The following is a 22,977-nucleotide window of genomic DNA, read 5'->3' on the forward strand; positions in this document are numbered from 1 at the left end:
TACTGCCATGATGGGGTAGGGGTGGCTCCTGATACCTTCATGATGGGGGGTTTGGTTAGTGCTCCAAATACCTTCATGGTGGAGGGGTCGGGGGATCACCCTGATGTCTGTGATTGTAAGGGGTGGGGGGTCTTCCTTGTCATGGGGGCGGGGCTGGAGGGAGTTTAACTTCGGTGCTAATCGGCTTACCCTTTAAAGATGGCGCCCCAATCTTTGTGAAACTGGCCTTGCCGCCTCTATCAGACCCCATCCTGCCAGACTGGCAGTGTAAACCACCCCCCCCCCCTCTCCCCGACCCCAATTGATTTTGTCAGGGTGGCTCAAGACCTGGTTTGAATTCTTGGCAGTGCATGTGGAGAGATAAGCGCTGGGTTTTCACTAAGAGTCTGACCCTCTGACAAACTATGGGGAAATTCCCAAGAGCGGGAACAGTGAAGTTCTCAGAAACTGCAGCTCTCAAGATCGGCAAAGTCCCCTCAGGCTGTGAACACTTTGAACTGTCAATGGTAACCTGACGAAGGAGCAGGGCTCCGAAAACTAGTGGCTTGTGCTACCAAATAAACTTGTTGGACTTTAACCTGGTGCTGTGAGACTTCTTACAATGGTAACATTCAACAGAAGCCACCTCTGAGCTTTCATTGTCACTCCCCTCTGAAGCCCATCCCCAACCCCTTCTCTTCTGAAACGTCTCTACCCCAGTGGAATCCTCTCTGAATCCCCCTCCCTCTGAATCCCCCTCCCTCTGAATCCCCCTCCCTCTGAATCCCCTTCCCTCTGAATCCCTCTCCCTCTGAATCCCTCTCCCTCTGAATCCCTCTCCCTCTGAATCCCTCTCCCTCTGAATCCCTCTCCCTCTGAATCCCCCTCCCTCTGAATCCCCCTCCCTCTGAATCCCCCTCCCTCTGAATCCCCCTCCCTCTGAATCCCCCTCCCTCTGAATCCCCCTCCCTCTGAATCCCCCTCCCTCTGAATCCCCCTCCCTCTGAATCCCCCTCCCTCTGAATCCCCCTCCCTCTGAATCCCCCTCCCTCTGAATCCCCCTCCCTCTGAATCCCCCTCCCTCTGAATCCCCCTCCCTCTGAATCCCTCTCCCTCTGCATCCCTCTCCCTCTGAATCCCTCTCCCTCTGAATCCCTCTCCCTCTGAATCCCTCTCCCTCTGAATCCCTCTCCCTCTGAATCCCTCTCCCTCTGAATCCCTCTCCCTCTGAATCCCCCTCCCTCTGAATCCCCCTCCCTCTGAATCCCCCTCCCTCTGAATCCCCCTCCCTCTGAATCCCCCTCCCTCTGAATCCCCCTCCCTCTGAATCCCCCTCCCACTGAATCCCCCTCCCTCTGAATCCCCCTCCCTCTGAATCCCCCTCCCTCTGAATCCCCCTCCCTCTGAATCCCCCTCCCTCTGAATCCCCCTCCCTCTGAATCCCTCTCCCTCTGAATCCCCCTCCCTCTGAATCCCTCTCCCTCTGAATCCCCCTCCCTCTGAATCCCCCTCCCTCTGAGCCTCCTCCCTGAATCTCCCCCCCCCCCCCCCACCCCTCTGAGCCCCCTCCCTGAATCCCCTCCCTGAATCCCCTCTCTCATTGCCTTGTCCCTGAAGCCAGTCGGGTCTAGGAAGCCCACCAGGGGAGGCAGGGGGAGGGGGCGGGTGCAGTGTTTTGCTGGTGAATGGCTGCTCTGTTCTGTATCTAACCTTGCTCTCCGCTCCCCTTGTCAAGGACGTTGATGATGCTGCTTTGGTTCGGATTGACCTGGAGCGGAAAATTGAATCCCTGCAGGATGAGATCGACTTCCTGAAGAAAGTCCACGATGAGGTAAGGACTCTGCACCCAGTGTGGTTGGGAATGAGCTGGGAGTGACTGGGATTCGATTGGATTCTGGCTCCAATGATCCAGCTCCTCCCTCCTCGCACCAACAGGCTGCTTGCTACCAGATCTGACTGAAGAATAAACAAGTCGCCGCCTCTTTCGATCTGATGAAAACTTTAGATTGCCAGGATTCAGCAACTGGTCGGGATGGCCAAAAATCCTGGACAACTGTCACAGGAACAAAACCCTGTGGATGCTGGAAATCCAAAATAAAAACGGAAAGTGCTGGAAGTACTCAACAGGCCTGGCAGCATCTGTGGAGAGAGAAACAGAGTTAATGTTTCAGCTTTTGCTGACACTCTGTCAGAAGTCTATCTAATCGTAGTCAGTGAATCATTTGCAATGACTTCTCTTCCTGTTCCTGCTCCGTTACCTCTGGTGTATCATTGGTCCCTTTCTATTTCTACGGCTACCCTTGGGATGGAGGAGTGGTTGAGGGTGGGGAAGGGGTTTGAGCAGAGCAGGGTCTCTGACTATGGAGCACCCGCTCATGGGGAAAAAAGGGGACAGGGTCTCAGGGCACAGAGCTTCCTCAAGAAGCAGACTCCCTGACCATGGAACTGCCTGACTGATGCTTTCACCTGTTTCCTGATCTTGCTCCGTTAGGAAATCCGGGAGCTGCAGGAACAGTTGCAGATGCAGCAGGTCCACGTTGAGGTGGATGTATCCAAACCAGACCTCACTGCCGCCCTCAAGGATATTCGCGTTCAGTACGAGTCTGTCGCCAGTAAGAACCTGCAGGAGGCTGAGGAGTGGTACAAATCCAAGGTAAGCGAGTTCCGTCCTTGATTAGCAGCTCTGTCTCTGAAAAGGGGAAAGTGTTGAGTTTAGAAAGAGCCTTTCACAGCCTCGGGGTAACCCAGAACATCCTGTGTGTAATTCCCATTGTGATGTAACAATCCTCACAAATACCATGATTCCAGAAGCACAAGTGAGGTCAATAGCCAGAGAATGTCTTTTCGGAATAAATATTGGCCAGGCCACGGAGGAGAACTACCCTGCTCTTCTTTGAGAGACAACCATGAGGCAGTGAACACCCACCAGCAAGGACAAATGGGGCCTTGACTTAGCATCTCATCAGAAAGATAGTACGTCAGACAATGCAGCACCACCTCAGTACTGCACCAGAAAGTCAGCCACGTTATGTCTGTCAGCCCCTCGAATGAAACTCTCAAACTCAGTACAGTGCTGCTGCCTCACAGCCCCAGGGACCCGGGTCCGATTCCCATTTGGGTCACTGGCTGTGTGGAGTTTGCACGTTCTCCCCTTGTCTGTGTGGGTTTCCTCCGGGTGGGTTTCCTCCGGGTGCTCCGGTTTCCTCCCACAGTCCGAAAGACGTGCTGGTTAGGTGGATTGGCCATGCTAAATTGCCCCTTTGTGTCAGGGGGACTTGCTAGGGTAAATGCATGGGGTTATGGGGATAGGGCCTGGGTGGGGTACTGGGCAGTGCAGACTCGATGGGTCGAATGGCCTCCTTCTGCACTGTAGGATTCTATTCTAAACTCAAAGGTTACACATGCTCTCATGGCTGGAGCACAATTCACCAACCGGCCTCCCATTTCTACTTCTTTGCTGGACCACCACCAGACAAGAGTCATAGAGTCATAGAGGTTTACAGCATGGAAACAGGCCCTTCAGCCCAACTGGTCCATGCCAGCCATTTTTTTTTTAAACCCCTAAGCTAAACCCAATTGCCCGCATTTGGCCCATATCCCTCTATACCCATATTGCCCATGTAGCTATCTAAATGTTTTTTAAAAGACAAAATTGTACCCGCCTCTACTACTACCTCTGGCAGCTTGTTCCAGACACTCGCCAACCTCTGCGTGAAAGAATTGCCCTTCTGGACACTTTTGTATCTTTCCCTTCTCACCTTAAACCTATGCCCTCTAATTTTAGACTCCCCTACCTTTGGGAAAATATATTGACTATCTAGCTGATCTGTGCCCCTCATTATTTTATAGACCTCTATAAGATCACCTCTCAGCCTCCTCAGCTCCAGAGAAAAAAGTCCCAGTCTATCCAGCCTCTCCTTATAACTCAATCCATCAAGTCCCGGTAGCATCCGAGTAAATCTTTTCTGCACTCCTTTTAGTTTAATAATATCCTTTCTATAATAGGGTGACCAGAATTGCACACAGTATTCAAAGTGTGGCCTTACCAATGTCTTGTACAACTTCAACACATTCCAACTCCTATATTCAATGTTCTGACCAATGAAACCAAGCATGCCGAATGCCTTCTTCACCACTCTGTCCACTTGTGACTCCACTTTCAAGGAGCTATGAATATGTACCCCTAGATCTCTTTGTTCTGTAACTCTCCCCAACGCCCTACCATTAACTGAATAAGTCCTGCCCTGGTTCAATCTACCAAAATGCATCACCTCGCATTTGTCTAAATTAAACTCCATCTGCCATTCATCAGCCCACTGGCCCAATTGATCAAAATCCCGTTGCAATTGGAGATAACTTTCTTCACAGTCCACTATGCCACCAAAAGAGGTTTGTTGGTCTTTTTGAGGGTCACCATTTTATATTGGGTGTGGGTAGAAGATGGCTTGACCCTAAGTAAGTCCTGAGAGGCCCAGATCGTGACCTTTAACCTACTCCTATCGATAGGGGAAGGGTCTCTCAGCCATTTGGGGTCTTGTGTTCTGAAAATGTGCATCATAGCTTCACTTTTACTGTCTGTCTCCAAATCTACTCCGCCTGTCACACAGCGTGAATGTCAAGTAATGGGAAGCCAGATCATAATTTAACGGTTATTCCTTTAAACCTGAAAGGAAATTTGTAGAAAATAATAATCAAAAACCTGAACTAAAGGTTGAATTGGTTAATGATGTGTTTTGGAGTGTCGGTGTACTGGATAGTAGGTGGAATTGTAAGTGTTAACTTCGATGGGCCATGTATATTCTGATGGCTCCATTGTCAACTTTCCCGCCATAATCTTTGACACTTAGTCCAAAAGAATTCTGGAGGCGGGTCCCACAATGTCACGCTGGCAGAGTGAGCTTATTCACAGCCTATCATGCCAGTAACACCAGCCTTCCAGAGATCAGGGTGCCCACCACTAAAGAGCACCTCGAACTAAACTAAAACGAAAAGGGACTTCGCCCCCCCCCCCCGCAACACATACACACACACACTCCCCACTCCACAGAACCACCGCTAGGCCCCATAGACATGGTGAACTCTCTTCACATGCACACAGCCCCCCATCCTCTCCCCCCACCCCTCCTGGAATCTCCAGCCATGGACATGGTGTCCCCACCCACAGAACACCCCACAGCCCTCTGGCATGGCCACGGTACTACCCAGGAAAGACCCTCTCGGCCCAGGGGCTGTAATTAACTCTGTGCCCCTGGCAGGTTCCCTCCACAAGGTTCCCGTATGCCAAAGGCTATTGTAAACCCTGCCGACGTGGTATCACATCAGCGGGAGGGATTATTTCATATGGGGGATATGAGAGCAGGGAAGTCCACTAATGATATTATAAAGTGTTCCAATGGCGTTTCCAAACTTTCATTATACCAGAAAATGTGTCTGCGAGTGTTGGTGTGTCCTCGATCCTGTGTCTGGGAGTGTTGGGGTGTACTCGATACTGTGTCTGGGAGTGATGGTGTGTCCTCGACGATGTGTCTGGGAGTGTTGGTGTGTCCTCGACGATGTGTCTGGGAGTGTTGGTGTGTACTCGACGATGTGTCTGGGAGTGTTGGTGTGTACTAAGTGTTACATTGCTGTGGGATTTCTCTGACAGTCGATGGACGAACTGAGCCCAGACCAACATTTCTCACCCTCCGGTGCTGATTATTGTCTCCTAACATTGAACCTTTGTGCACAGTTCTTAGATCTGACCGACGCTGCCACTCGGCAGGCTGATGCCCTGCGCCAGGCGAAGCAGGAAGTGAATGATTACCGAAGACAGATCCAATCCCTCACCTGTGACCTGGAGGGGCTGAGAGGGACGGTGAGTTCTTTCTGCAGACCCAGAGTACACAGGGACAGCCGGACAGGGAAAACCTCACTGGAATCAGGAGGAGAATTCAGAGAAAGCTCAAAACTGTTCGGAAGTGCTTTTATTTGAAAGAGGAATATTGTGTCCTTCTTGGAGAGATCACTATTATAACTGGGGGTAGAAACACATTTTAACTGAATCCCCACCTTAAGCACAGAAAAGATAGGGTGTAAATTTTCAACTGCCATGGGGACAGGGTAGAGGGAGCTTTACTCTGTATCTAACCCCGTGCTGTCCCTGTCCTGGGAGTGTTTGATGGGGTCAGTGTAGAGGGAGCTTTACTCTGTATCTAACTCCATGCTGTACCTGTCCTGGGAGTGTTTGATGGGGACAGTGTAGAGGGAGCTTTACTCTGTATCTAACCCTGTGCTGTACCTGTCCTGGGAGTGTTTGATGGGGGACAGTGTAGAGGGAGCTTTACTCTGTATCTAACCCCGTGCTGTACCTGTCCTGGGAGTGTTTGATGGGGACAGTGTTGAGGGAGCTTTACTCTGTATCTAACCCCGTGTTGTACCTGTCCTGGGAGTGTTTGATGGGGACAGTGTAGAGGGAGCTTTACTCTGTATCTAACCCCGTGCTGTACCTGTCCTGGGAGTGTTTGATGGGGACAGTGTAGAGGGAGCTTTACTCTGTATCTAACCCCGTGCTGTACCTGTCCTGGGAGTGTTTGATGGGAGTCATGATGTGGAGATGCCGGCGTTGGACTGGGGTAAACACAGTAAGAAGTCTAACAACACCAGGTTAAAGTCCAACAGGTTTATTTGGCAGTAAAAGCCACTAGCTTTCGGAACAGGCTGTTCCTTCGTCAGGTGGGTGGGAGTTTATCAGGTGAGTCACCTGATGAAGGAACAGCGCTCCAAAAGCTAGTGGCTTGTGCTACCAAATAAACCTGGTGAGACTTCTTACTGTGTTTGACGGGGACAGTGTTATATGAAACAGATGTAAGTGTAGAATCATTCTGAACCCGCTCTGATATCCTGTTTCGAATGTGTTTGAAATGCTGTGACAGAGAATAATAAAATATTATCTCCTTTCATCACTGGCTCCCTGACACCCAGAAATGTATAGCATGACTTTGTTGAAGAATTATTGCCGGGGGGGAGCGTGTGGGGTGAAGTGATGCATGGATCACCCTGTGCAGAGTTCTGATACCTGCCACTGGGTGCAGACAGGTATTGCTCCAATCCCCAGCTCTCCAGGGAGTGAGTAGCTGATACATTGTCAGCTTCAGAATTCCAGATTCCAGGCCTGCCCCTTGTGGCTTCATTGGGAAAACTGTGTGCGCCACAAAGCCCCAGATTCAATCATCAGTCAGTGCCATTTAAATCATCTCAACCACCAGTATAAAAGCCTTGCACTTCTAGATTAGGAGGGAAGATCGCCAGGGTTCACACTCTTGGAAAATGCATAGGTGGGAACAGGAATAGCACTGTGGCACAGTGGTTAGCACTGCTGCCTCACAGCGCCAGGGTCCCGGGTTCGATTCAGCCTTGGGTCACTGTCTGTGCAGAGTTTGCACGTTCTCCCCGTGTCTGCCTGGGTTTCCTCCAGGTGCTCCAGTTTCCTCCCACAGTCCAAAGATGTGCGGGTTAGGTGGATTGGCCAGGCTAAATTGCCCCTTGGTGTCAGGGGGACTAGCTAGGGTAAATGCATGGGGTTATGGGGATAGGGCCTGGGTGGGATTGTGGTCGGTGCAGACTCGATGGGCCAAATGGCCTCCTTCTGCACTGTAGGGATTCAATGATTCTGCTCATCTGTGATGCCAACACTCAATTGATTCAATTCAACAGGTGGGGATTATCCTCTTGGGTAAACATCTGAGGAGCCGGAACCTTCTGGAAAGAGAGGGAGAGTCATGGGGATTAAATTGGTAAAATCTGTTTTTTTTAAAAACGGCCCAAACATTGGGATGTGTGATACACTGTGCTTGTAGCTGTGATCCCAGGTATGATATCTGACACTGGTGACGTTCACTCTTCTGTTCGCTCACAGAATGAGTCACTGGAGCGTCAGTTGCGTGAGATGGAGGATCGTTTCAATTTTGAAACAAATAACTACCAGGACACTGTTAGCCAATTAGAGAGTGACATCCAGAACCTGAAGGAGGAGATGGCCCGTCACCTGCAGGCCTATCAGGACTTGCTCAACGTCAAGCTGGCTCTAGACATTGAGATCGCCACCTACAGGAAACTGCTGGAGGGAGAGGAGAGCAGGTAAGTATTGTGTGTGTTAGAATGATGGAGAGGCACCAATCACTCATGAGGGATTAGACAAACATATTGTGGGCTCATTTATTAATTCTAAGCACAGGTGAACAGATATAATTGGATAGAAAGCTTCAAGACATCAGGGCTGCAGAGCTGTGTGTCTGTGCTCTGCTCCAGGTGAAAGTGAAACTGTGGGTGAATCACATGACACACTCTCATTCTAGTGATGTCCCCCTTTCTTTTCAAAGATACTTCTCCCCCTTCCAAAGAAGTTTAACTATTTACAAGACATCCATGTAATCAGGCCTCTGTCCATCTGTCCGTCCATCCTAAAGGAATGGTCTAAAACAGTGAAGGCTAGGAAAATATCCAGAATAATTCCAGAATAGGTTACCCCTTTGTTGTCAACTTCAGTGTTTTGCTAATGGTGCCTGGCAGTACCCCACCGATAGCAACCACATTAGCACATCCTGCTGGCGATCCATTCAGTGAAATCTAGATGACCATCCAAAGATGTGCAGGTTAGGTTGATTGACCAAGCTAAATTGCCCCTTAGTGTCAGGAGGATTAGCAAGGTAAATGCATCGGGTTACGGGGATAGGACCTGGTTGGGATTGTTGTCAGTGCAGGCTTGATGGGCCAAATGGCCTCCTTCTGCACTTTAGTGATTCTATGATTCTATGAAAAATATCCTTTACAAAGCCAAAACCATCCTCCTTTAACAGGTTTCCTGCCTTAAAGGACGTCAGTGAACCAATTGGGTTTTTACCACAATCAGCAGTGTCATGGTCACTGTTATTGATACATGTGTCTATTTCCAGATGTTTTGATTGAATTCTCCCATGGTTGTGAATTAATGACATAACCACTGCGCTATCATACAGGAGCCCTGGCTCCGTGGGAGCCGGAGACTCCTCCTTCTCACCCTCACTCCAGGAAGTATACTTCCCACTCTCATGAACTAAAACCTCTGAGACACACTTCAACACCTCACCCCTGCAACCACTCAAACCACCCCCCCCCCCTGCCCCTGACTGAGTCAGTGCCCACTCAGTAACCATGGTAAAGTGCTCTGAGACACCTGCCTGATGATCTCTATGCTGTTGTAAAGAGTTGCTCCGACAGCCTGATAATGGATGTCTGCTTGTTCACAGAATCTCGATGCCTGTTCAGAGCTTCTCATCACTGCACATCCGAGGTAAGTGTGGACAACAACAAACCGCGTTAATATAGCACCTTTTAATATCTCAACATGCTTCACAGACAACATCTGACACAGATCCAAGGAGCAATCAAGACAGGTAACTAACAATTGACCAAAGACGGTGGGTTTCAAGGAGCATCTTAAAGGAAGAAAGTGAGGTTGAGGGGCTGTGAGGTTTAGTGACAGGAGAGGAGAATTTAGGCCACGAATAGTTTGTCTCTAAAAGAGTAAGCAATAAATTCAAGTATTAATTAAAACAGTCCACTTCATCAATAACGCTGCTATATATGTAAACCCCTGTATTAATTTACAATCGTTAACTAGAAAGAGTTCATTTTATAACAGTCATTTAATTGGAAGACATTTTCTCTCAAGAGCAGGTCTGACATCAGATGTGGTGTCGTTTAACTCGCGTTCTTCATTTGAGGGGTCGGGGTTGGGGTCAGATTGAGGGGTCGGGGTTAGGGTCAGATTGAGGGGTCGGGGTTAGGGTCAGATTGAGGGGCCGGGGTTAGGGTCAGATTGAGGGGTTAGGGTCAGACTGAGGGGTCGGGGTTAGGTTCAGATTGAGGGGCCGGGGTTAGGGTCAGATTGAGGGGTTAGGGTCAGACTGAGGGGTCGGGGTTAGGTTCAGATTGAGGGGTCAGGGTTAGGGTCAGATTGAGGGGCCGGGGTTAGGGTCAGATTGAGGGGTCGGGGTTAGGGTCAGACTGAGGGGCCGGGGTTGGGGTCAGATTGAGGGGTCGGGGTTAGGGTCAGATTGAGGGGTCGGGGTTAGGGTCAGACTGAGGGGTCGGGGTTAGGGTCAGATTGAGGGGTTAGGGTCAGACTGAGGGGTCGGAGTTAGGTTCAGATTGAGGGGTCAGGGTTAGGGTCAGATTGAGGGGCCGGGGTTAGGGTCAGACTGAGGGGTCGGGGTTAGGGTCAGATTGAGGGGCCGGGGTTAGGGTCAGATTGAGGGGTCGGGGTTAGGTTCAGATTGAGGGGTCAGGGTTAGGGTCAGACTGAGGGGTCGGGGTTAGGGTCAGACTGAGGGGTCGGGGTTAGGTTCAGATTGAGGGGTCAGGGTTAGGGTCAGATTGAGGGGCCGGGGTTAGGGTCAGACTGAGGGGTCGGGGTTAGGTTCAGATTGAGGGGTCAGGGTTAGGGTCAGATTGAGGGGTCGGGGTTAGGGTCAGATTGAGGGGCCGGGGTTAGGGTCAGATTGAGGGGTCGGGGTTAGGGTCAGACTGAGGGGCCGGGGTTGGGGTCAGATTGAGGGGCCGGGGTTGGGGTCAGATTGAGGGGCTGGGGTTGGAATCAGATTCATTGGGCGGGATTATCCTGTCCCACCCACCATGGGAACGGTCACGGGCGAGGATTTGATGGAGCAGCACAAGACCCATTGACTTTGGGCAGGATTTTCTGGTCCTGTGGCAGACGGGATTGGGAACTCCTGCCTCATGTTTCCGAAAGTGGGTCTCCAGTGCTCTGAACAATGACACATTTCATGTGATGAATTGCGAACCGGGCTCTGGAGTGATCATTGCTTTTATTTCTGGTGCTCCTAAGGGATGGCTGGATGTCACAAAGGATTGTTGTGCTGGCCATCACACTTCACAAACACTTTAGCGTTGTAGTTCCAAATTTCATGCTTCGTTTTGCTTTTACTTCCATTTGATCTTTCGCTTCTTAATTACGTCAGCAAATATGTTGACCATCAGCTCTGTGGAATATCTCAGAAAGACGTTTGCTCATCGGATGTGCAAAGCTGAGAGTAGCTGGAGGCTTTCCAGTAATCAAGTGAGGAGTCACTCTGTAATTGTATAGAAGGCCAGAGAGCTCTTCCTTCCATGATTTGCTGTCAGCTGAATGTATCACTTTGTCAAGGTATGCATAAATCTCTCAAATTCTCCATTAGCTCTTGGCCAACAGGGTGTGATTTTTCCATGGAGGCGGATTCGATGGGGTCTTTTAAGAGACTTTTAGATAAGTACATGGAACTTAGTGAGATAGAGGGTTATAGGTAAGCCTAGTAATCACTAAGGTAGGGACATGTTCGGCACAACTTTGAAGGGCCTGTATTGTGCTGTAGTTTTTCTATGTTTCAATGTTTCTTTCTATGAGTGAGGTAGCTCATGAATTTCCTGAGCTCTTTGCCATTGAATGTTGGTCTATTGTCACTTCTCACTGTTTAAAGGATTCCAAACAAGGTGAAAACCTGGTCGAACTTTGAGATAACTGCTTTTGTTGAAGTTTGCGGAACTATTTCCTTGACTGGGAATCTGCTGTGGTCATCTGACAACAAGCGGGAGTTCAGCAGTGTGAAAGTCTGTGGAATTGAGACTAACCTCAGTCCGTGCTCCTGGAGGCCGCTCAGACATATTGAGAGGATCATGAGAGTTTGGCATTGTGATTGTCTCCTACCTTGCCATCAATTCCTGGGAACCATCCCTTTCCCCTGAAGAGTTGTTTGATTTTGACAATTCCCTGGTGATCTCATATATTTTCTGAACCACAGATTCCCTGAATGATTGTGGAATAAAAGTGCAGTTTGTTGCATAACAGCAGACCAGATGTTGTAACATCGAGCTTATTTTGAACATTGTGAAGACCTTGCAGTGTTTGTGAGCTGTTTTGTTTTTAGATGCTCTCCCACAAAGCGTCTTTCTTGTGATTCCACCGCTGCCATACATCGTCTCATCTTGTCTTGTTGCTGCTTTGATGTCACCTAGTTTTAAAGACTACGGCACTGCATTTAACTTTATGGAGTTAAGATGTTCTTCACAGCTCATGGAATGATAATTCAATGGCCAGATCGTGCCTGACTGATACTCAACATGGAAATTGTACTCTTGCTGTGTGACTTACCGATGCTGTATTCGAGTAGCTGGCTTGCTATGTGGATCGTTGAACAATCTTACAAGTGGTCTTTGATTGCTTAATACTTCAAACTTGCTTTCATACAAATTGTGATGAAAGTGTGAGATAGCCAATGTGATTGAGAGTGCTTCTCTCTCTCTCTCTGTTTGTGAATAAGGTTGCTGTCTGGGTGTTAGTGATGGGTTAATGTGTGATGTACACCACCCCCTGTGGTGCAATTTTGTCAGATCATATAAGGGAGTCAAATAAGATCATAGGTCTGGAATGACATTGTTATAGAACATCGAACAGTACAGCACAGAACAGGCCCTTCGACCCACGATGTTGTGCTGAGCTTTATCTGAAACCAAGATCAAGCTATCCCACTCCCTATCATCCTGGTGTGCTCCATGTGCCTATCCAATAACCGCTTAAATGTTCCTAAAGTGTCTGACTCCACTATCACTGCAGGCAGCCCATTCCACACCCCAAATCCACACCTCATCAAGTATTGTTACAGTACTTGATGAGCCCTAGCAGGCTCTGGACTTCCTGCACCTAGTACTATCCACAGTGTTTACAATAGCTTCAACTCACATGGGTCAGGCAATACTCCATGGCTGAAGATTTCCATTAAGCGGGCACCTGTCTTTGTTCAAGTTAAGGTTACATTCTCTCAGACATTGTGGGTAGGTCATGAGTTGACTTGCAGTGTGACCATAGATGAAATGTCATCACTGATGTTCAGCATGGTTTCAAGTATTTGAGGTACAGATGGAACCATGTGCTGAAATTGAATCATAGAATCCTACAGTGCAGAAGGAGGCCATTCGGCCCATCGAGTCCGCACCAATAACAATCCCACCCAGGCTCTATCTCTGTAACTCCACACATTAACCCGCTAGTCCCCCTGACACTAAGGGTCAATTTAGCATGGCCAATCAACCCAACCCGCACATCTTTGGACTGTGGGAGGAAACTGGAGCACCTGGAGGAAACCCACGTAGACACGGGGAGAATGTGCAAACTCCACACAGACAGTGACCCAAGCCGGGAATCGAACCTGGGTTCCTGGTGCTGCGAAGCAGCAGTGCTGACCACTGCATGACGGTCAAAATGGCAGCATGGTGCTTCACAGCGCCAGGGAGCCGAGTTCAATTCCAGCCTTGGGTCACTGTCTAGGCGGAGTCTGCACGTTCTCCCCATGTCTGCATGGGTCTTCTCCAGGTGTTCCGGTTTCCTCCCACAGTCCGAAAGACTAGCTGGTTAGGTGCATTGGCCTTGCTAAAGTCTCCCTCAGCGCCCCCGAACAGGCGCCAGAGTGTGGCGACTAGGGGATTTTCACAATAACCTCATTGCAGTGTTAATGTAAGCCTACTTGTGACATTAAGTAAACTTTAACCTAAGTTTAGTGGAGTGTCCAGCTCCATTCACTTGATCTCTGATGTCATTTCATTGTCAGTATCAGGTGTCATTTTTGTTGTATAGCCTTGTTTGGTGACTGCCAGTGCAGACACAATGAGCCAAAGGGCCTCTATGACCCTATATCAACACTAATTCTAATCTGTCTCACTTCTGGCCTTCTTGTCAACATGTATGGGTGAGACCCGAGGCAGAGGCTCATCTGCAACTTTCGTAGTCATATCAAAGGTCAGGCAGATGCTGAAATTGCTGAACCGGGAAACAAGAAACAGTACTCATCGCCAGCGAGGCACATCGTTCACCTGCAGCTTCTGATACCAATCAGTCAGCACAATTCAAGAATGTTCTTGGCATGTGTAGGGATCACATGTGTAACTGCAATCATGTGCAGATCCGCTGATAAGCATGTCACATTCCAGATATGACATAGCATGCAGTGTTCATTCTACTGCCTTGGAAAGAGATTGGTCTTTCAAAAGTCCTGGGAACTTTCAGTGCTTTGTCATTGTTGTAAAGGAAACTTTTCACATTCCCTGGTTTGTAGAGAGTGGAGCAGTTCTGAAGTTTACTGGCCGTTCCTTTTCCGATAACATTGAGAGACGCTCCTGTATCTACGTTCTTGTTGTGTCTAAAAGGCAGCACAAAAGTACATTTGGAGTTATCTGCTCCTACATTGGTGACATTCTTTTGCCCTTTTGTTGGCATCCTCCTGCTGGTATTGGCGTCAGTAGTTCATTTGTCTGTTGGGGGACAAGCATGGGCCAGTTGGGTGAGTTTGCCATTGGCTTTATGCTGTTTACCAGAAGCAGAGCTTTCTGTCCAGTCTGAGTCATCACTGCCACGGGGGAAACATTCTTTGGACAGGTTGCAGCTCTGATTGTGAGAGGGTTGTTGTTGTTTTGTAGGTGATTTCTTGGCACCTGATGATAAATAGTGTTCACAGGAATATGATAGCTGACTGCTGTCAGCCTCAACTTCAGTAGCTCTGCACTCGAGTGGCAGTGATCTTGCTAATCCCACAGTTCCGAGAACTTTCTGTCTTTCTCAACTGCTTCTTGTTATGGTGAGCGGGCGGGTAAATGGAGCTGAGTCCACAAAAAGATCGGCCATGATCTTATTGAATGGCGGAGCAGGCTCGAGGAGCCAGATGACCTACTCCTGCTCCTAGTTCCTATGTTCTTGGTATTGTTGACTTGAGTCAAACTTCAATTATTTGTGCCCTGATGAAGGGTCATCCAGACTCAAAACTTAAGCTCTATTCTCTCTCCATAAATGCTGTCAGATCTGCTGAGATTTTCCAGCATTTTCTGTTTTTGTTTCGATTATTTGTGTGTTTTGCTTTCCATTTTGACATGGGGTGGCATGATGGCACAGTGGTTAGCACTGCTGTCTCTCAGCACCAGGGACCTGGGTACAATTCTGGCCTCAGGTGACTGTGTGGAGTCTGCACGTTCTCCCCATGTCTGCGTGGGTTGCCTCCGGATGCTCCAGTTTCCTCCCACAGTCCAAAAATGTGCAGGTTAGGTGGATTGGCCATGCTAAATTGTCCCTTAGTGTCCAAAGATGTACAGGTTAGGTGGATTGTCCATGCTAAATTGACTCTTAATGTCCAAAGATGTGTAGGATAGGGAGATTAGTCATGGTAAATGCAAGGGGTTACAGAAAAAGGGTGGAGGGGTGGGCCAGGGTAAGATGCTCCTTCAGAGAGTCGGTGCAGATTTGATGGGCCAAATGGCCGCCTTCTGCACTGTAGGATTCTATGGTTCTACATTCAACATCACCAAAGTTACATTTGGTTGCTAGTTGCCTCAATTATTGGTCAATTGTCTCACTTGCTTCTTGATTAGCTCATTGGAAGACAATTGTTTCAGATGTTGCATTTTCTTGGTTGTGAAGTGGGTCATGAATTCCTTTTTGGCTGAATTTTGCTCAAGAATGTCTCAAAAATATCTTCAAGTTCTTCGTCCCCAGAGTGGAGAAAGAAGACCTTTTCCCTTTCGTTAGATGATGAAAACCTTGATCAAAAAGGTACGTTTTAAAAAATGGCTTAATAGAGCAAGGAGAGTTGGAAATATATAAGGCGGGAATTCCAGAGCTTAGGGCCTCCAGACACAGCCAACCATGTGATTGAAATTAGGAATGCTCTATAGGCCTGTGTTTGCAGAGTGTCTATGGGATTGTGGAGTTTGCAGAGAAAGGGAGGAGCGTGGCCGTGAAAATTAAGATACGAATTCTAAAACCAAGGCTGCTGACCAGGATACATTGCGAGCACAGGGGAAATTAGTTAGCAGGATCTGATGGGAGTTAGGACACGGGCAGCAGAGTTTAGAACATGGGAGAGTAGCCAGGCAAGGTTTGGAATAGTTAAGTCTGGAGGTAACGCATGGCAGTTAAACTGAGGCTTGGTCGATGTCAGACAATGTTACAATGGGAAGTATAGGTGAGCTGAGTGATTGTGTGGATGTGCGGTTAAAAGTTCATATTGTGGTCAAAGCCCTAAATTTCCTTCCCTAAGAAACATTCATGAAGCAGATGGGTTTTTACAATAATAGTTTCATTGTCATCATTAGACTTTTAATTCCAAATTTTTATTGGATTCAAATTTCACCATCTTCCTTGGTGGGTTTCGAAAACCTTGGTCCCCAGAGAATTACCCTGGCACTCTGGATTACTATTCTAGTGTCAAAACCACTATACCTTTGCCTCCCCTTACCCACAACTCCCATTATTTCACCAGTACTGGGGGATATCAAACTCCTCTTCCACTCTGGTTCAATTGAGTACTTTGCCAGAGGCAGGTGTAACGGGGCTGCATAGCAGGGTTTGGGGTGGAGGAGGGGTTGGGTGGACTATACCACATGGTGAAGCCACCAGGCTCGGAGGAGGGATGTTCCTCCTGTTCAGGCAGCCTTTGCCCAGTAGAGGTGCAAAGGAAATGGTCGTCCCTGCAGATTACCCTTTCCCCCCCCAACCTCCTGGCTGAGCACCAATCCCTCACAAGAGCCTGCCTACATGGCCACGATTAGACTACCCCACTTATCTCATTATCTGGTCTCCATCACTGTCCATCGTCAGGGACTGACTGCATTTTAAGCAGTGGCCACCACTCCCCGGGGGGGACACTATTGGGACTGGACAGCTGCCAGCTATCTGGTTGACATATCTCAAACGTAAAATCTGGCCATGGCTTCTCAGGCCAACAGAGGTGGGTTCATCCCAATTTTTCTGTCAGAGGGTGGGACTACCATGTCCAGAAAAATTCCTTGACATGTTTCTGAAGAGTTTGGTTCCGATTCAGAATGTTGTCAGGCAGAGAGATGGAGTCAGTTGCTATGAAGTGGAGTTTATGATAGGGATCAAATTCCATTACTTCTGTCTTGTCAATATTTAATGGAAGTACATTTTTTACACTTCTGATATTGGAGATCAAGTAACAGTTCAGAGTCAGAGAAATGGTCAAGTGTTTGTAGGGAGATAGAGTCATAGAGGCGGAATTTTCTCATTCGCCAACCACGGGAATCGTAGCAGGTAAGGGGGCGGACCATGGAAAAGTCCGTTGACCTCGGGCGGGATTTTCCACTTTTGGGGCAAGCGCAACCGTTCTTTGGCACAGAAAGAGGTTCTTCACACAGATCCAAAGAGGGTGTTGTGTACATGAGTGGTCTTAAACAAAGTGTCTGGTGCTGAACCAGTGCCCAACGACACGTGATTATTTAAAAAAGTATCTGGTTCTGGACCTTAAGTGCTGTAAGCTACAGGGCTATGGGCCGGGTGCAGGAAGGTGGGATTAGAAAGGGCACCTGAGTGTCATCGGGCTGGCATGGACAAGATGGACTGAATGGCCTCCTTCTGTGCTGTAACTTTTCTGTGGTTCTATGACGGTGTGTGTGAGTGACGGTATCAGTGTGTGTAAGGGTGTGTGTGAGTGACGGTATCAGTGTGTGTAAGGGTGTGTGTGAGTGACGGTATCAGTGTGTGTAAGGGTGTGTGTGAGTGACGGTATCAGTGTGTGTAAGGGTGTGTGTGAGTGACGGTATCAGTGTGTGTAAGGGTGTGTGTGAGTGACGGTATCAGTGTGTGTAAGGGTGTGTGTGAGTGGCGGTATCAGTGTGTGTAAGGGTGTGTGTGAGTCAGTGTGTGTAAGGGTGTGTGTGTAAGGGTGTGTGTGAGTGACGGTATCAGTGTGTGTAAGGGTGTGTGTGAGTGACGGTATCAGTGTATGTAAGGGTGTGTGTGAGTGGCGGTATCAGTGTGTGTAAGGGTGTGTGTGAGTCGGTGTGTGTAAGGGTGTGTGTGTGTAAGGGTGTGTGTGAGTCGGTGTGTGTAAGGGTGTGTGTGATGTCGAGGATGATTTGCTTCCACATTAAAGATGAGTTCTCAAGGTGAGTGAGGAGTTCAATGTGAACGACAGTCTGTGTGCCAGGTGGGCAGACAGTGGGTGGAGGAGCAGGTGTGTGGGGTATCCGGGTTGCCACGTGCTCCTTTTAATGAGGACGTTGCGCTTATTCAAGGAAGCTTTGAGGGTGTTCTTGAAGCATATCCTTTGCCCTCCTGGGGTTCCCTTGCTGTGTTGAAGCTCCAAGCGTAGCACTTGTTTCAGTTGTCTCATGTCAGGTAGGTGAACGATGTGCCCCCACCCAGCAGAGCTGGTCGAGTGTGGTCAATGCCTCAATGCTGAAGATGCTGGTCTGAGTGAGAACACTGACTTTGGAGCACTTATCCAGACAATGGATTTGCAGGATCTTGCGGAGACAGCACAGGTGGAAATTCTCCAGGGTTTGGAGGTGCCTGCTGTGCAGGGTCCTCGCCTCCTAGCAATATGGGAGGACAAGTATCACTGCTGCTCTGTAGACCATGAGTTTGGTGCTGGGTCTGAGATCCTGATCCTCAAACACTCTCTTCCTCAGGCAACTTGTGAGTAATTGGAGTGTAGATCATGTGTTAATGAGGTTCTGATGGATGTTCATTTCGTGAAGAGACTGCATGAGACGAAGGATGAGAGGTGACCTGATAGAGGTGTACAAGATGTTGCGAGGTATAGATCGGGTGGATTCTCAGAGGCTTTTTCCCAGGGCTGAAATGGTTGCTACGAGAGGACACAGGTTTAAGGTGCTGGGGAGTAGGTACAGAGGAGATGTCAGGGGTAAGTTTTTCACAGAGGGTGGTGGGTGAGTGGAATCGGCTGCCGTCAGTGGTGGTGGAGGCAAACTCGATAGGGTCTTTTAAGAGACTTCTGGATGAGTACATGGGACTTAATAGGATTGAGGGTTATAGGTAAGTCTATTTATAAGCCTAGGTGGGTAGGGACACGACCGGCGCAACTTGTGGGCCGAAGGGCCTGTTTGTGCTGTAGGTGTTCTATGTTCTAACTGAAGGCAATGCTAAATTTCATCATCGACAATGGTCCACACAACTGGTTATATATTACTCCCAAGCAGAAATACACAACATATTAAAAATGCTTGACAGTATAACAGGAAAATACAAAATATCAAACTGTGCATACAAAGAGAAGTGAATGTAACCTTTACCTCCTGAAGGATCGATGAAATGTAGGCAGTTTCAGTAAAGGAAATTTTTGCTTCAAAACACTACGTAATCCAGTTAAATCTGGAGAGGAAAGGCTCAATCCAGTTGTTACCAAAGACATTCAAGTCTGTGGCCCTTGGATCTCTGGTAATGAAGGGGATATGACCGGGGGGGTGGATTAGCCGGGGAGTGAGCAGGACCACTCCCACCCAGTGAGATATTACATCCCACTGAGGCAATCAGCAATGCCAATGGCACACAGTATTCTCTGGGGGGGAGAGGGGAGACATAACGTGGCAGGGCTTAGTGGTTTTACTGAGAAAGCAGGGTTTGATTTAAAAAATCGATAACAACCAAGATGTTATTTAGAATGAACGGCCAGAGGCCAAGATAGTTGGGAGTTTGTGATTTGAGGGTGAGATTTTTCCAGGTTCGGAACAGAATAAAGTGGTGGGGGGAGCAGAATGTGGATAGAAAGCGATACAAGGAAATGATCAGAGTCATAGAGATATACAGCATGGAAACAGGCCCTTCGGCCCAACTTGTCCATGCCGATCAGGTTTCCTAAACTGAACTAGTCCCATTTGCCTGCGTTTGGCCCATATTTCTCGAAATATTTCCTATCCATGTACCTGTCCAAATGTCTTTTAAATGTTGTAATTGTATATCTGCCTCTATCATCTCCTCTGGCAGCTTATCCCATACATGGCACCACCCTCTGTGAAAAAGTTGCCCCTCAGGTCCCTTTTAAAACTTTCCCCTCTCAACTTAAATATATGCCGTCTGGTTTTGGACTCCCCTATCCTAGGGAAAAGGCCTTGGCTATTCACCTTATCTTTGCCCCTCATGATTTTATAAACCTCTATAAGGCTACCCTTCATCCTCCTACACTCCAGGGAAAGAAATTCCAGCCTATCCTGTCTCTCCTTATAGTTCAAACCTTCCAGTCTCGGTAACATCCTTGTAAATCTTTTTTGCACCCTTTCCAGTTTAACAACATCCTTCCTATAGCGGGGTGACCAGAATTATACACAGTACTCCAAATGTGGCCTTACCAATGAATTGTACAGTTGTGACATAACATCCCAACTCCTGTACTCAATGCTCTGACTGATGAAGGCAAGTGCGCCAAATGCCTTTTTCACCACTCTGTCTACCTGTGATGCTAATTTCAAGGAACTATGTACCTCTACCCCTAGGTCTCTTTGTTTGGCAACACTCCCCAGGACCCTACCATTAACTGTGTAAGTCCTGATTTGGATTGTCTTACCAAAATGCAACACCTCGCATTTATCTGAATTAAACTCCATCTAGCATTCCTCAGCCCATTGGCCCAGTTGATCAAGATCAGGTTATAGTTTTAGATAACCTTCACTGTCCACGACACCACCAATTTTGGTGTCATCCACAAATTTAATAACCATGTCTTCTATATGTAGACAACATCTGCCGTATTGCCCTCATCTATTTTCTTGGTCACCCCTTCAAAAAAACTCTCAGAAATTTGTAAGGCATGATGAAACGATTAGCAAGATGATGATGCTGAGGCTGGGGTTGTCTGGGTGGAGAGTTTAAACAAAGGGTGAGATTTCGGGAGGAAAGGAAGGCAGTGAATGAAGCAAAGAGAGATCAAGTGGAACTCTGATGGAGGTGGGAATTACCAAAGGTGAGAACTCAGTGAAGAGGCAGAGAGAAGAGAGTGAAGAAAACATCTGTGTGAAATGTGGAAAGATATTTGTGAGAAAAGTAGTTTCATTCAGAGGTGTGAAGAGTAGAACAAGATGAGATGCTCAGAGGGGAGTTTGCCACTGGAGTAGGAAGACAGGCTCTGGTTTGGTTTCGTGACGGGTTACATCAGCATTGGGGTTGCCTGATTGGGATAAATGGTGAGGGAAAGGTGGCATCATCCCTCATGGATTAGTAAATTGAGACGTGAAGGCTCAGTTAGGGCACTTGAGAGTTACAAGTTAGCCAGGAAGGGCCTAAAGAAAGAGTTAAGAAGAGCCAGGAGGGGACATGAGAAATCTTTGGCAGGTAGGATCAAGAAAAACCCTAAAGCTTTCTGTAGGTATGTCAGGAGTAAAAGAATGACTAGGGTAAGATTAGGGCCAGTCAAGGACAGTAGTGGGAAGTTGTGCATGGAGTCTGAAGAGATAGGAGAGGCACTAAATGAATATTTTTCGTCGGTATTCACACAGGAGAGGGACAGTGTTGTCGAGGGGAGTACTGAGATGCAGGCTGTTGGACTGGACAGGATTGAGGTTCATAAGGAGGAGGTGTTAGCAATTCTGGAAAGGGTAAAAATAGATAAGTCCTCTGGGCCGCATGGGATTTATCCTAGGATTCTCTGGGAGGCTAGAGAGGAGATTGCAGAGCCTTTGGCTTTGATCTTTGTGTCGACATTGTCTACAGGAACAGTGCCAGAAGACTGGAGGATAGCAAATGTTGTCCCCTTGTTCAAGAAGGGGAGTAGGGACAACCCTGGTAATTGTAGACCGGTGAGCCTTACTTCTGTTGTGGGCAAAGTATTGGAAAGGATTATAAGAGATAGGATTTATAATCATCTAGAAAGGAATAATTTGATTAGGGATAGTCAGCACGGTTTTGTGAAGGGAAGTCCTGCCTCACAAACCTGATTGAGTTCTTTGAGAAGGTGACCAAAGAGGTGGATGAGGGTAAAGCGGTTGATGTGGTGTATATAGATTTCAGTAAAGCATTTGATAAGGTTCCCCATGGTAAGCTTTTGCAGAAAATACGGACACATGGGATTGAGGGTGATTTAGTGGTTTGGATCAGGAATTGGCTAGCTGTAAGAAAACAGAGGGTGGTGGTTGATGGGAAATATTCATCCTGGAGTTCAGTTACTAGTGGTGTACCGCAAGGATCTGTTTTAGGGCCACTGTTGTTTGTCATTTTTATTAATGACCTGGATGAGGGCGTAGAAGGATGGATTAGTAAATTTGCGGATGACACTAAAGTCGGTGGAGTTGTAGGCAGTGCAGAGGGAAGTGGCAGGTTACAGAGGGACATAGATAAGCTGCAGAGCTGGGCTGAGAGGTGGCAAATGGAGTTTAATGCGGAAAAGTATGAGGTGATTCACTTTGGAAGGAGTAACAGGAATACAGAGTACTGGGCTAATGGTAAGATACTTGGTAGTGTGGATGAACAGAGGTATCTGGGTGTCCATGTGCATAGATCCCTGAAAGTTGGCACCCAGGTTGATAGGGTTGTTAAGAAGGTGTACGGTGTGTTTGCTTTTATTGGTAGAGGGATTGAGTTTCGGAGCCAGGAGGTCATGCTGCAACTGTACAAAACTCTGGTGCGGCCGCACTTGGAGTATTGTGTACAGTTCTGGTCGCCGCATTATAGGAAAGATTTGGAAGTATTGGAAAGGGTGCAGAGGAGATTTACCAAGATGTTACCTGGTATGGTGGGAAAATTGTATGAGGAAAGGCTGAGGGACTTGAGGTTGTTTTCGTTAGAGAGAAGAAGGTTAAGAGGTGACTTAATAGAGGCATACAAGAAGATCAGAGGATTAGATAGGGTGGATAGTGAGAGCCTTTTTCCTCGGATGGTGATGGCTAACATGAGGGGACATAGCTTTAAATTGAGGGGTGAGAGATATAGGACAGATGTTAGAGGTAGGTTCTTTACTCAGAGTAGTAAGTGCGTGGAATGCCCTGCCTGCAGCAGTAGTGGACTCGTCAACATTAAGAGCATTCAAATGGTTATTGGATAAACATATGGATGATATTGGAATCGTGTAGGTTAGAGGGGCTTTAGATTGGTTTCACTGGTTGGCGCAACATCGAGGGCTGAAGGGCCTGTACTGTGCTGTAATGTTCTAGGTTCAACCATTCTTTACCATGGCTGAAATGCCAATGGTGTAACTA

The 22,977-nt window shown here is 47.9% G+C and overlaps 1 protein-coding gene across 2 annotated transcripts in view; it reads left to right on the plus strand.

The window, feature by feature from the left end:
• The window catches only part of gfap (glial fibrillary acidic protein), a 51,990-nt gene that overhangs the window by 23,899 nt on the left and 5,114 nt on the right, over positions 1–22,977 (plus strand). Inside the window, exons 4-9 of one of the 2 annotated variants that reach the window (XM_078223720.1) lie at positions 1,715–1,810; positions 2,471–2,632; positions 5,708–5,833; positions 7,874–8,094; positions 9,243–9,286; positions 15,527–15,583. In XM_078223720.1, the coding sequence (XP_078079846.1) occupies positions 1,715–1,810; positions 2,471–2,632; positions 5,708–5,833; positions 7,874–8,094; positions 9,243–9,286; positions 15,527–15,583 (706 nt within the window). The remainder of the gene's footprint in view (positions 1–1,714; positions 1,811–2,470; positions 2,633–5,707; positions 5,834–7,873; positions 8,095–9,242; positions 9,287–15,526; positions 15,584–22,977) is intronic. The other variant, XM_078223721.1, reaches the window with a different exon arrangement.

This window comes from Mustelus asterias, chromosome 11 (genome assembly GCF_964213995.1).
Source record: "Mustelus asterias chromosome 11, sMusAst1.hap1.1, whole genome shotgun sequence".
Lineage (NCBI taxonomy): Eukaryota > Metazoa > Chordata > Chondrichthyes > Carcharhiniformes > Triakidae > Mustelus > Mustelus asterias.